Source organism: Barbus barbus (assembly GCF_936440315.1).
Source record: "Barbus barbus genome assembly, chromosome: 1".
In the NCBI taxonomy this organism is placed as follows: domain Eukaryota; kingdom Metazoa; phylum Chordata; class Actinopteri; order Cypriniformes; family Cyprinidae; genus Barbus; species Barbus barbus.
This window is the reverse complement of record NC_136729.1, coordinates 19,758,399-19,771,212: the sequence shown is the minus strand read 5'-3', so window position 1 is coordinate 19,771,212 and position 12,814 is coordinate 19,758,399. Positions and strand designations below refer to the sequence as shown.

Here is a 12,814-nt window from a genome sequence, read left to right as displayed (position 1 = left end):
TAATGTACTTTTGCGATCGCGAATAAGTGCAGTGTCCTGTCAGAGTAACTCTACTGCTGTATGTCGTGTTGTACAGTATATAGAGACAGAGACCAGAACTGTATTTGACATAATGTGTTCTGTAGCACGATACTACGATATTTCTTCAAAAGCAGATAGTGGAGACATTTTTATCGTCCACGATCAAAAATCGTCATATCGCACACCCCTAAATATAAGTCAATTTCACGCTTTTAAGAGCACCTTGAAAAAGAAGCAAGCACTGGTAAAGTAAAACCTCTTGTTTCTTTTAAATTTTAAATGATAAGCTAGACTACATTTTTCCAGTTCTGGACCTAGAGCAACCCCCCAGCACTGCACATTTGGGAAATCCTCAGCCGGTTAGCAGAGTGCTCATGAACTGAACTGGGTGTGTCGAATGAGGGGCACATCCAAAATATGCAGTGCTGGTGGTGCTCCAGGACTAAGATTGAGCAGCACTGGGTACTACTCCAGTATACGTGCAAAGTTATTATTCTAAATGCTATCATGTTTGTTCTTTATCAACTTACACTTTTTTTTATTCCAAAGCAAAAATTCTCATAAACAATCTTCTTTTTTCAGAAACATACCAGTGGATGTCAAAAGGTTCAAATCTGATCTATTTTTAGATATCCCATGAGAAAGCTGTCTGTTTGCAAATTCTACTTAATTTAAAGTTTAACCAAAAGCATTTATATTTGCATAGTCTAATGTTTATGACAATTTGCCGCTCCACATGTTTTTTTAAAGATCCTGTGCTTATCTGTAGTGCTTTTTATTTGTGTCACTGACGTTATCAGAGGAAATCAATTTTCATTATTGACAGATTTCTGTGTCTGCACAAATGCATGAATGCATGTGTGTCCCCTACGTGTCCAACATCATGTGACCCATTTTGGATTCATGCATTGATTTGAGTTCTTGAAAAATTCAGTTAGTGTTGATTAGATGATTGTTCATTTTAGGGTCAACTATTTCTTTAAATGGTGGTATATTTGAAATTTGTAGCCATAGTATAACTTCCCAAACAGATGCAATGAACAGTTGGAGTGGTAGAGCTGAAATCTGTGTCATTGGATCTCCACCTGGCAATCTGTCTGTTCAGGCCTCGGGCCTTGTCAAGCGGTGCCTTTTGTTTTGCTCTGAAAGTGTCCAAAACATTGCCTAGCTTTTTTCTCAGACATCCTCTCTAGTGTCTTCTTCATGCTTCTTTTAGTTTCTCACTCTTGCACATTCTCTTTTGTCCTTCTACATGTATCTTTCTCTGAATCCTCCAGCTCTGTTTTGTTGTGTGGGATTTGTTTCGGTAGTGAAATTTGATTAATTGGAGGCTGGAAGCAGAGCTAAGCACTCAGAAAACTGCCTGAAGGAAATCTGGGCTGCCGTAAGTCCAGGATCACATGGGGTTAGATCTGTGCCTCTTTAAATTGCCTTCCACGACACTGACTTTCTACCTGAGGCCTGTAATACATGTAATGCATTTCTCATGCCAAGTTTGCTTTCTATCCAGCCCATATTTGATTTATTTGATTATATGTTATCATGTTCTGGCTGGTGTTTATAAAAATATTGATCATTCTTGTTGGAATAGCTAGCCCATGCTTTTCTGAAAGAGCAGTGTCTAACAATGCTCTTAAACACACACTCACACACACAAACACAGTTTTTTGCTCCTTTGCACTTTCTCACTGATGTGTTTTCTAAGAAAATAAAAGGCTTGAGTTTTTGGCATATCACTTCAAAAAACACTGCTGAGGGCCAGAGAATGCTGGGAAGGAATGTGAACCTTCACAGCGCTCAGCTGACCTCTCTCTTTCTTTCTGCTCTCAAAGAAAGCTGTTCTCTTTTTCCTTTTAAGCAGCAATAACCTCAGACAACTTGTAGGTATTGTTTACTTCAGCCTGAAGTATCAAAAACATTTTCATAATGTTCTCATTGTGCGTTCTCTCTTATGACCAAGCCCAGATGGAATCTGCTATTCTGTGCTAATTTTGTGGAGGTCAGAGAATCTGTGAAATGGATTTAAAAAAGAGAAAATGTTTTGAACCGAGCTTAGAATACTAGACTATTATTAATAGCTGGAAGCACAAAATTAGCCTTAATATTTAATAAACGTGCAAAAGATGAGGGATGGATTCGTGATTGACAGGCATTCCAGTTTTGGACTATCAGATTATGTTTGGCCTTGCTTATGATCATGAAGGCCCTCCATTTTTTAATGCAAATTTTGAAATGTTGCATTAAATGCTCCATAAAAAACATATATGCTAACTTCAGGTCAACAAGATTTTTATTCTGTGTGAAGACATGCGCATACATTATGATGGAAACAAACTTTATACATAAAGATGTCATAAATGATTGACTACTATTCATAAATAAATTGTAAAATATTTTTTTCTGCCTAAATTTTTATATTGAATGGAAATTTAATGGCTATTGACATCCTTTAAGAGTGTCATAAAGAAACTGAGCATATCAAAACTAATTATGGCAGATCCATGTGAAATTGTCATAAGGCAATTGTACTATATTGTGTGGAGCGTGCACACCATCCTGAAATGTGTCACATCCCCACGTTGTCTTCATGAACAGACAGCGCTGATAAGCAGTCTTTGTTTTGATGAACTCATAGAGGTCAAGGGGTGAAATTACAACACACAAGTGATTGGAAACCTGACATGTACATTAACAGAAATAAAACAGTTATTTAAACAGACAATACATTATACAGAGAAAGCGAGCAAAGAAAACTGAAGTAGTCCAAGACTTCAGTCTAGTGCAAATTATGCCAGTTTTGTTCCAAACCTGCCATATAACATGCATTAAAGAAAGTGTGTAATTTACCAGCATTTTACTGCAGCAGAATGCTGTTCATTTCTAAATTTAAAAGAGTCATGAGTGAGTGGGATCACTCAGTGGAATGCATTGCTGTACTTTATTACAGATAATAAGCTCCATTTTCATGAGACTGTATTAGTAGGAGAAGCGTGTTGAAATCCTGAGAGTGGAAGCATATGACCCATCTTCATCATACTGTCACGCTTTAGTTCCCACTCCCACACTGTTTGATTGGATAGGCTGTAGCATTTCCTTCTCTGGTCCCACGTTCCATTGTGTTACACACAGGGGACACACAAATGGGATTGCAATATTAATGACTGTTTCCAAAACTCACGCCGTTGGTTGAGCTGAAAGTCGGCTGCTATTTTTGTGGATGTTTTTACATTATGACATATACACTCATTCTTCTTGACACCCTGCAAGTGTATGTCTATGCATCTAGGATTGCAGTGGCAATAGATAAAGATATCTCAAGGCAAGAATCTTAATATTATATTTTCTCAGTTTCTGTGCCTTGAGTGAAAAGAGAGGAGACAGACAATGGGAATTACAAGACAGTGTGAACATCACATACTGATGCCCCACAGCTGCTGTTTATCTACACTGAGTCTCACCAGCCAAGGACCACAGGAAGCTTCCCAGTGTCTCTATCTCACGTTCACTACAGCTCTGCAGGAGCTGAGCTGGATATTTATAAATGACATGATCTCCTTTCTTTTTCTATAGAAGGTCCCACTGAAACTCTTAGTCTCTGTGGAGTTGGTTCTATCGAAAGAGGCGTTCTCATATCTGCATCAATGAATACACAGTCTTGCACTTTCTTAGGCTTCATAAAAAAACGTTGAAGAGAAATGCCGGACCTTTTAGTCATTTGTTCATTATTGGATGTTTTCTGTATAAGCACATTGGCCAGCGGGAGGTTCGGGTTGCTAAACTAGCTGTTAGAACTTGGATCTAATGTGACTTTTCTCAGCGTGTGTGAAAACTGCCTGCACAGGCCATAATAGCCTGCAAATTCAGTCCAGATTATAAGATTCCCTCTGAGGATAAAACAAAAACCAGCGTCCAAATCAAGCGTGTATTCAGGGTTGCCTGGTTTGCTAAACACAACTAGCCCAATAGCCCATCAAAAATAGCTCAAAGCTAGAGTAATGACTCTATCTGAAATATCAAAATATGCACTCCCATACCTGAAATAAGTATTTTTTAGTCACTTTTATGTGTCATACTCCTCTGTTTTAATTAAGGATCTCAAAGTCCCCCTACCAGTGCCTCTCCCTCACAAAACTCATCATCTAGCAGTTTTATTATTGGTAGAATATAAAATGGATAAAATATGTGAAAACAGGCATTTCAGTCAAATACAATTTATGCAATATATCAAACCTTTAACGTAATCTTAAAAATCAACTAGCAGCAACAGTTTAAAAATAGTCTTACATACAAATGTTGACATGACAGTCGTCCATCTAATACACTAATTACACTATGCGTGCCACTCTGTTAGTTATTTCTGTTCAATAAAATATTCTATAGTGCATTTTTTAGCAATTAGAAAATATTATTTCATGAATTTATAAGTATATGCATTGAAACAAACCTACATAAATTTGTTAGAAATTCATTAGAGATATCCTCTACAGGAACTATGAATAATAGGGAATATTTCCTATTGCGATGGAAGCTTGGCCGGGACATCTCGAAAGGGTAGTTCCTTTTATTTATTTTTTTTATTTTTTTTACATGGGTTTAGTTATGACACAGCCATGAACCGTGATTTGTTACTTGCTAGTTGCTTAAGATAATATTAGAAGGATGGGCTTCTTCATTCTAGAGAGCATTTGATTGGACAAAAATCTTTGTAGAGGAGTCGTTCATATTTTTGGTGCATTTTCTCAGAAGAGAAAGTTTATAATAATGTGTTTTTATTACTGATAATAAAATATTTATTATTACTGATAAACACTGTTGGATTTTTCTTCTATGAATTTATAGTGTTACTTTTGTTTGCCATAGTTTTGCTACTTATGTGTTTTTAAACATACCATTTCCATTTATTTGATTTGCAGTATTAACAGAGAAAACATAACCCATGCAGTCAGCATCAGCATTGTGAAGTTCTTGAATTTGATTAAATACTTTACAGTAGTTCACTATTTTTTCATCTTTATGTATATAATATATATCAGTGGCGTGCGGTGGTGTTTTAAAATGAGGTGGCAGTTTATACAGTATATATATATTATACAGAGTTCTGGCATGAAACTCTAGATGGCGCAGTCCGATAGGTCTAACTCAATCTGACCCAATGACATCATTATCACATGGCACAGCTGACTGGTTCTCTCCTGTATTGGTAGCCAATGAGCTCTCTGCTCAACATTCAAATATATGACTAGTGCTTGTTGTAGCAGTTCGCAGCATGCTTTAGAAACCCTCCACCTTCCCCAGCTCCACCTGTATAGATCTGCTACGAGGTGATTCATGTATGCTATAGGAGGTTATTTCACGTATGTTATATTTTCAGCAGCATTATTTCTTACATGCTCACAGCAGTATGTTGTGGATGTATTGGAAGTAGCAAGTCTCGGTACTTGCTCTGGCACAGCAGCAGCGTAGCAGATCTATTCCGCTAAGACCAAATAAATCAACATTATGTACATTACCATGCCAATCCCTCTGAGAATTGTCATGACAGAAATATATATATATATATATATATATATATATATATATATATATATATATATTAGGGGCGTAACGGTTCGCAAAATTCACTGTTCAGTTCGATACGACACAGTGGTGTCACGATTCAGTACGTTTTCGATACGGGGGGCGGGGCAATTGGATACATCACAATGTTGGAAATATTTCTGTTTTAAACCATGAAGACGAGCCAATTGATATCACATAAGCACGCGTTTGCACCAGGGTTTGCACACGTGCAAACTTTGCGCAAGATTTATGCTGGTGAACGTCTTAATCTCAGTCAATTCACTATAAGCAGAAAGTGAAAGTAAAAACGGAATGACGGAGTAATGATGGAGCTTTCAGCATCTGACTCCACGTATTCTCTCAGACACAACGAGAGACGAATCTACTTCAACATATGCTGATAACGGTATAACCTATAGCTGTTTTCATTTATTCCCTTTATATTTCTCTTTTTGCCCTTTATATTTTATATTTATATTTTTTTCCCTTTATATTTTCTCTGGTTGTTTTTGAAAGTCGGTGCTTGAAATAAAAGCTTTTTATTTAATTGATTTTTATTGATGACTGCAGTGTTCATATTTTAATTATAGGACTATAATTTAATGTATAGCCTAATAGAACTGCTTTAAAATACCTTTTTAAAAAACATTTTAATTGAGTAGTAAATATAATCTTATCCTCGCAGCGTGTCAGTTATGCGTTAATTAATGCGGGACAAATGAATTGTAGCTACTTTTAATTTAATAATAAAAATAAGAATGTAACTGGCCTACATTAATTGGAAGTACCAAATCCTCTTAATATTGCCAATAATTGATGTTTTTGACAATATCTCTGGCTATCATTGATACAAGATTATCATCTTTCATATATATAATGGGTGGGCACCAACATAGCTCTATGAGTTTTATGTGTGAGTATGTAATATATAGCCTGCATATACACTTCACATCTCACATCTCGCCACAAAAAAACAAAACAAAAACCCCCCCACAATTATCTGCATGAGGTCAGTTGCATATGGAGTGTAGTTATAATAATGTGTTTTACACCTGTGAATTTACAATCCTTCTTCCCACGCAGGTCTTCTCAGTCGCTCAAACACTGCTGACAAGTGTGTTTCTGTGCATTTTATATGTGCAATTGTGTCTTAGCTTTATAAACACATCTGTACGCTTCCTACCTTCCTCTCGATCTACTTACATGCAGACATGTGCAAACCCACCCACACACACCAGAGATGAGAACCCTTCTCACAATCACCCAATAAATACACTCACAGCACACTCAGTGATCATGAACCAGTGACGTCTGCATGGCTCTGTGTGTTGATAATGGGGAAAACATTTAACCAATGGGTCCATTCTGCAAATTATCTGGAAAGAATCTGATGCCTATTGGCATTTCTGTCAGATGAAATTCTGTCCTAGGGTGAAAGATATGCTAAGCTTTAAACAAAGGCATAAGGGCACATGTGTTAGGCTTCAACTCTATGAAGACAAAATGATCTCTCTCATGCAGCTGCTTTTGTCCCAGAGACATCGTAATAGAAAACTACAAACCAGTGCTTAATTTGTAAATTTCGAGGTCCCGGAACAAAGCGGGGTGATGGATCCGGCATGTGATTAGATGAGGGAGAGGTGGAGCATTCAGCTGATCACATTGGTGGGCCAGCTTAAGTGATTAGAGTGCATCAGTTGCTTTTATTAGGGTTCATACATGAAAAACCTGAAAAAGCCATTACATTTTGAAACAGCAATTTCCAGGCCTGGGAAAAAATAAAAAATAATGGAATTTTATTTAACAAATCTCTGTAATAGAGTTATAATTAATCATGTCCAGAATTTCGTGGGGAATTGTGACCTATATCACATAGTTTTACTCATCCCCGCAGCTTTCAATTTATAATGAGGGAAATTCCTGCAAACATTTATTCAAGATAGCAAGTAGGTTATATGAGTAAATAAATCCACACAAACTAGCAGATTAAATCAGTCATTTGAAAACAGCGTGTGTGATTCAGCTGGACCGTGTCTTCTTTCTTTCACTCTCTCAAAGCGGCTTCACATCAGCACATCTCGTCTGCAGCTGCTGCACACCGATCCAAGACTTTCGCTTGCATTTCAGGACAGTTGACAAAATTGTCATTTGCTTAATCGGGTCATTGTTGGATCGTCATAAAAATGAATAATTTGCACGTCTTTTTAAGACAATCGGTACTCGCGCGCTCCAGAGGCTGTTTCAAGGCTGAGCACTCAGTCACATCCAAAGCCGCCTCTAGCGAGTATCATATTGAGTTATTTTTCGTAGTTTGTTGTTGAGCTTAAGTGGCCAAATACACACAAAATTACGCAAAAATGGCCATCCTGGCAGGTATGCAGTTTTTTTCTTAAGTAAACAGTTGAGAAAGAAAACGCATGTGTATAGGCTACACAGGGGTCTGTGCGACGGACATGGGCGGATTATACATGGGAAATTGTAGAGTGAATGCATCATCTGCGTCAGAATGTTATGATTGGCCCAGAGTACACGTCTTACGTCAGCGCGTTCTGAACTCGTACGTGCTCATACCGGTAATTTTCCTTCTGCGTTCACACACAGCAGAATTCCGGCAATTTACTGGTAATGTTACAACTTCTCATACCGGTAAATTGCCAGAACGAATTTACCTGTATTTTTGAAAAGGTCCTGTTCACACATGATCTCTTTACGGCAATTTACCGGTATTTTTCCGGAAAAGTCTGTATGTGTGAAAGGGCTCAATGTTTCTGTGGATTTCATACCTTATAGACAGTGTAGGAATTAGGGAGTGACTTTGAGGCGGCTGAGAATTTTTATGTAAATTTTAAAGGAATTTTATTGGAATTTTCAAGATCTTATTATTTATAAAAATATTTTCGAGGGACAATCTGGCAAGGTTTATGCAGCCACAAGCATGTTTTTTATTTTTTATAATGGTAAATATTTAACTAAAATAAGAATAAATTATTATTCAGTCTATGTGCAAATAACTAGATTTGTATTTGTGCAATAATTTTTTTTATTTTTTTATTATTAATATTATTATTTAAAGCCCAATAGTGTAAACCAGCTCTAACACTTGTTATATGGGGACCTTTCTTAGATTGTGTGAGAGGCACTTTTTGTACACTACTGAATAAAATATGTAATTTTGCTTTGCTTTTTGGCTATAGTTCCTACCTTGTATGAAATTAACATCCACAGTGATTTATTAACTAATGTGTGACAGGAAGTGACGTGCAGCCAGCTTTTTTATAGCCCTGCAGTGAGAGATGCAGCCTGTCCTGTTCATGACAGTATGAGTGTGTGACGGTTTCAGTCCCAAGAGTCTGTGAGGAAATCCTGACACACAGCTGTGTGGTTAAACACTAGTCTATATGTGCACTCACTCTAACATATGCAGACACACTCTGGAGTGGAATCGCTCTCCATCTCCCACTGTCTGACACAGAGTGCTGTTCTGCTCGATCAGCACACATACACAAACACTCCAAGGTCATTTAGCTCTGTACAGTACCCATCACTCGTGACCCCACTCAACATTTCAACCTTCTCCATCAGAGCAAAACACACACTCACATCAGTTCTTACACAGTCAGCACCTGCGTCATGCGGGTAATTCAGCCGGGAATAACTGCAACACACTTCACTGCATGACCACTGGCACTGGCTGAGATTTAAGTAAGATAAGCAACTCTAAATAATATAAAATATATTATCCATCCATCTACTTTGCAAACTGCTTTCCCAATGTGATGTTGCAGGAATGCTGGAGCTTATAACGTAACTTAACGTAACGCAACATAATATAATGCTTATCCATTTTCAAAATCAGAATTGTGTAGAATTGTAACATGATATAATATCTTATTTCCTATTATTATTATTTTTTATATATACAAAACTGATATATATATATATATATATATCGGTTTTGTATATAAAAAAAAATATAATAGGAAATAAGATATTATATCATGTTATATATATCAGAATCAGAATGAGCTTTATTCAGAATCAGAATGAGCTTTATTGGCCAAGTATGTTTACACATACAAGGAATTTGTTGTAGTGACAGAATATATATATATACATGTATATATATATATATAGTTGTATATATATATATACAACTATAAAATATATACAGATACCGATATATAAAATATATACCGAGATATATATAAAATGCATAAACACTTGTGACTTATAAACAGCATCTCTTTGTGTTCATCTCTACAATATGAGGCTTAGACCAGGTATGTTTCCAGATTTACAGACTTGTTTGTGTACTGCATTTATGATCATTTCATAGAGTCATTTTTGTCCGACTTTAATGAATTAAGTTCAGTTAGCCTGCAGGTCATGACAGCTGTGAGAGTCCAATAACATAAATCAAACTTAAACAGACACGTTGATAAGCGTACAAACAAGCACAACAAAACATAATTAGCCTTATCTACATTAATACTTGATGAATTTAGTTGAAAATGAATTCAACTAAATTGGGCTACTTTTTGACTGTCATCATAATCCCAATGTCAAAAAGTGGCCCAGTTGACCTGAATTCTTCCAATATCCCTTGGCCTGCCTCTTCTCTTCTTGTTTCTTTAATTTTTTCGCCTTTACCTTCACGCATACTGTAGTATGTGACATGCTCAGTCTCTCCTCAGCAAAAAAGCACAGCTCAGGCTTTATGCAGGACAGCACTGGATTAAGAGCTCCACTTCATAATCAGTCTGCTAAAGCCTGCCACACACACACTCACACACCCCACACACACACACACACACACACACTCACACATAAACATGCCTCACCCAGCCAAGACCCACTGCCCTACTGCGGGACAGGCACTTGCATATTAAACACACACGGGGAGCCAGCTGGACAAACACACATAGAAGTTTGTACCGCACAGCAAATCCAGCAGGCATAATATTCACATGCATAAACACACACACACACACACTCCACCTGTCCAGCACTGCAGCACACTACAGCCATAGATTCAGCAGAACATCCCACTGCAGTGAAGCTCAATTCCAGCAGCCCCTCCCAGCCTCACACACTCCAGCACACGCTTACCTTTGTGACAGTCATGCAGAGAACAGTGCAGAAGAGTCAGCTTCCGTTCCTGAAACGCTGAGTGAGACAGCAGGACAGAGAGAGAAGGACTCACTGAGCACGTGCAGCCTGCAGTCTCTACGACAGCAGAGTGAGACACGAGAGATTGTGAAAGAGGAGGAGAAGAGAGGGAGGGAGGGTCTGGTCGCTGTCTCTCGCTAAGTATCCAAGCCTATCAGTGCTGCGGTAGCCGTGGTCCTGTAGTCAGGATACTGCAGTGAAGTCAGCGTAGTATGTTAGTACTATTACTCCTTGCTCTCTCTCTCTCTCTCTCTCTCTCTCTCTCTCTCTCCTTCCATGCTGTCAATCTGATTACTGCATGTGCTGATGAAGATTATTGATGTCCACAACAGCATCACTCTGTTTACAGTGTCATACCCCCTCTCTTTAGCTCTGTGTAAACAACATATATGTCACCCTGTACCACAAAACCAGTCATAAGGGTACATTTTTCTGAAATTGAGATTTATATATCATCTGAAATCTGAATAAATAGGCTTCCATTGATGTATGGTTTGTTAGGATAGGACAATATTTGACCGAGATACAACTATTTGAAAATCTGTAATCTGAGGGTGCTTTAAATCGGCTTTAAATTTAGATCGGCTTTAAAGTTGTCCAAATGAAGTTCTTAGCAATGCATATTACTAATAAAAAATGATGTATATATATATATTTACGGTAGGAAATGTACAAAATATCTTCATGGAACATGATCTTTACTTAATATACTAATGATTTTTGGCATAAAAGAAAATCTATAATTTTGACCCATACATTGTATTGTTTGCTATTGCTACAAATTATAGCCATGCTATTTAAGATGGGTTTTGTGGTCCAGGGTCACATATGCTCTCTCTCCTTGCTGTATCTACTATCATCATACTCCGGTAATTTGGCTGCTATAATCAAAATTCATAATGCAAGACTTTGAAAGCTTAAAAAGCAGTTGAAGAAGACTGTTCATTTTATGGAATCATGAATTATGAATACAATGACTAGTATTTTGGTGGAAACTGTGGTTACCCTGTTTTTTTGGAATGTATGATAATAAAGCAAACAATTATATTAAATGCTTAATTAAATGTATATACTTTAACAAGATTATCATACTTCAGATTCTTAAAGTAAGAAGCGTGAAGAACGAAAAAACATCTAAACGTGATGTAGGATTAACTGTAGCTTTATTATGTTCTGCTGCCCTCTTGTGGGCCTCAGCAATATCACATCACTATTTATATTTATTGAACAACACATTTAAAGGGACAGTTCACCCAGATATTGTGTCATTATTAATTCATAGCCGTGTGGTTCCAAACATGTGTGATGTACTTTGTTCTGTGGAACACACACACAAAAAAAAGATGTCCAATGGAAAAAGATGAATGAAAATGAATGGTGACTGAGGCTGTTATTCTGGCTAACGTCTTGTGTTGTTGTATGGTTGAAAACCATATTAAGGTTAACTGTATAACAGAATGACAATAAGTAGATGACAGCAGAATTGACATGTGTCTCCACTTCCTTCTGCTGTAGGAAATTGAAATGTACCAGAAATGGTACATTTGTACCAAAATGTACCAGAAATGTCATATTTTGCTGATGAAATTTGGAGCCCAACTCTGTGTAGTAGTGATCATGAGCTGGAGGTCCTGCCCAAACTCCTGCAGACCCAACTGTAAGCACACAATCATGACGCCACACCTCATTTTTATAGCATAAAACCAAACCTTTTACAAAAACAAACACTTGAAATTACATTAACATCAATTTTAAGGACATGTGCAGCATACTTAGCTTTTTTAGCAGCCACTTAGTTAGCATAACTACACCATTTTTAAAGAGAGAAAAACAAATCACCATTGACAGCCATTCAAAATGAGTTGTGTGCTCTGATGAGATACACTAACATTCAGAAGTCTGGGTTGGTAATATATTTTAATGTTTTTGAAAGAAGTCTCTTATGCTCACCAAACTAAATTTATTTGATGACAAATCAGTAAAAAAAACAATATTGTAAAATATTATTATAATTGAAAATAACTTTTCTATTTTAATGTTGTAATTTATTCCTATGATGGCAAAG

The 12,814-nt window shown here is 37.0% G+C and overlaps 1 protein-coding gene across 3 annotated transcripts in view; it reads right to left on the bottom strand.

Annotated features, from left to right (window-relative positions):
- LOC306872081 (coronin-2B) overlaps positions 1-10,996 on the bottom strand; it is a 55,977-nt gene extending 44,981 nt beyond the window's left edge. The window contains exon 1 of one of the 3 annotated variants that reach the window (XM_079420453.1): positions 10,690-10,996. In XM_079420453.1, coding sequence (XP_079276579.1) covers positions 10,690-10,704 — 15 coding nt within the window. In that variant the 5' untranslated portion in view covers positions 10,705-10,996. The remainder of the gene's footprint in view (positions 1-10,689) is intronic. The other 2 variants (XM_079420456.1, XM_079420452.1) reach the window with 2 other exon arrangements.
- Positions 10,997-12,814: the final 1,818 nt, after the last annotated feature.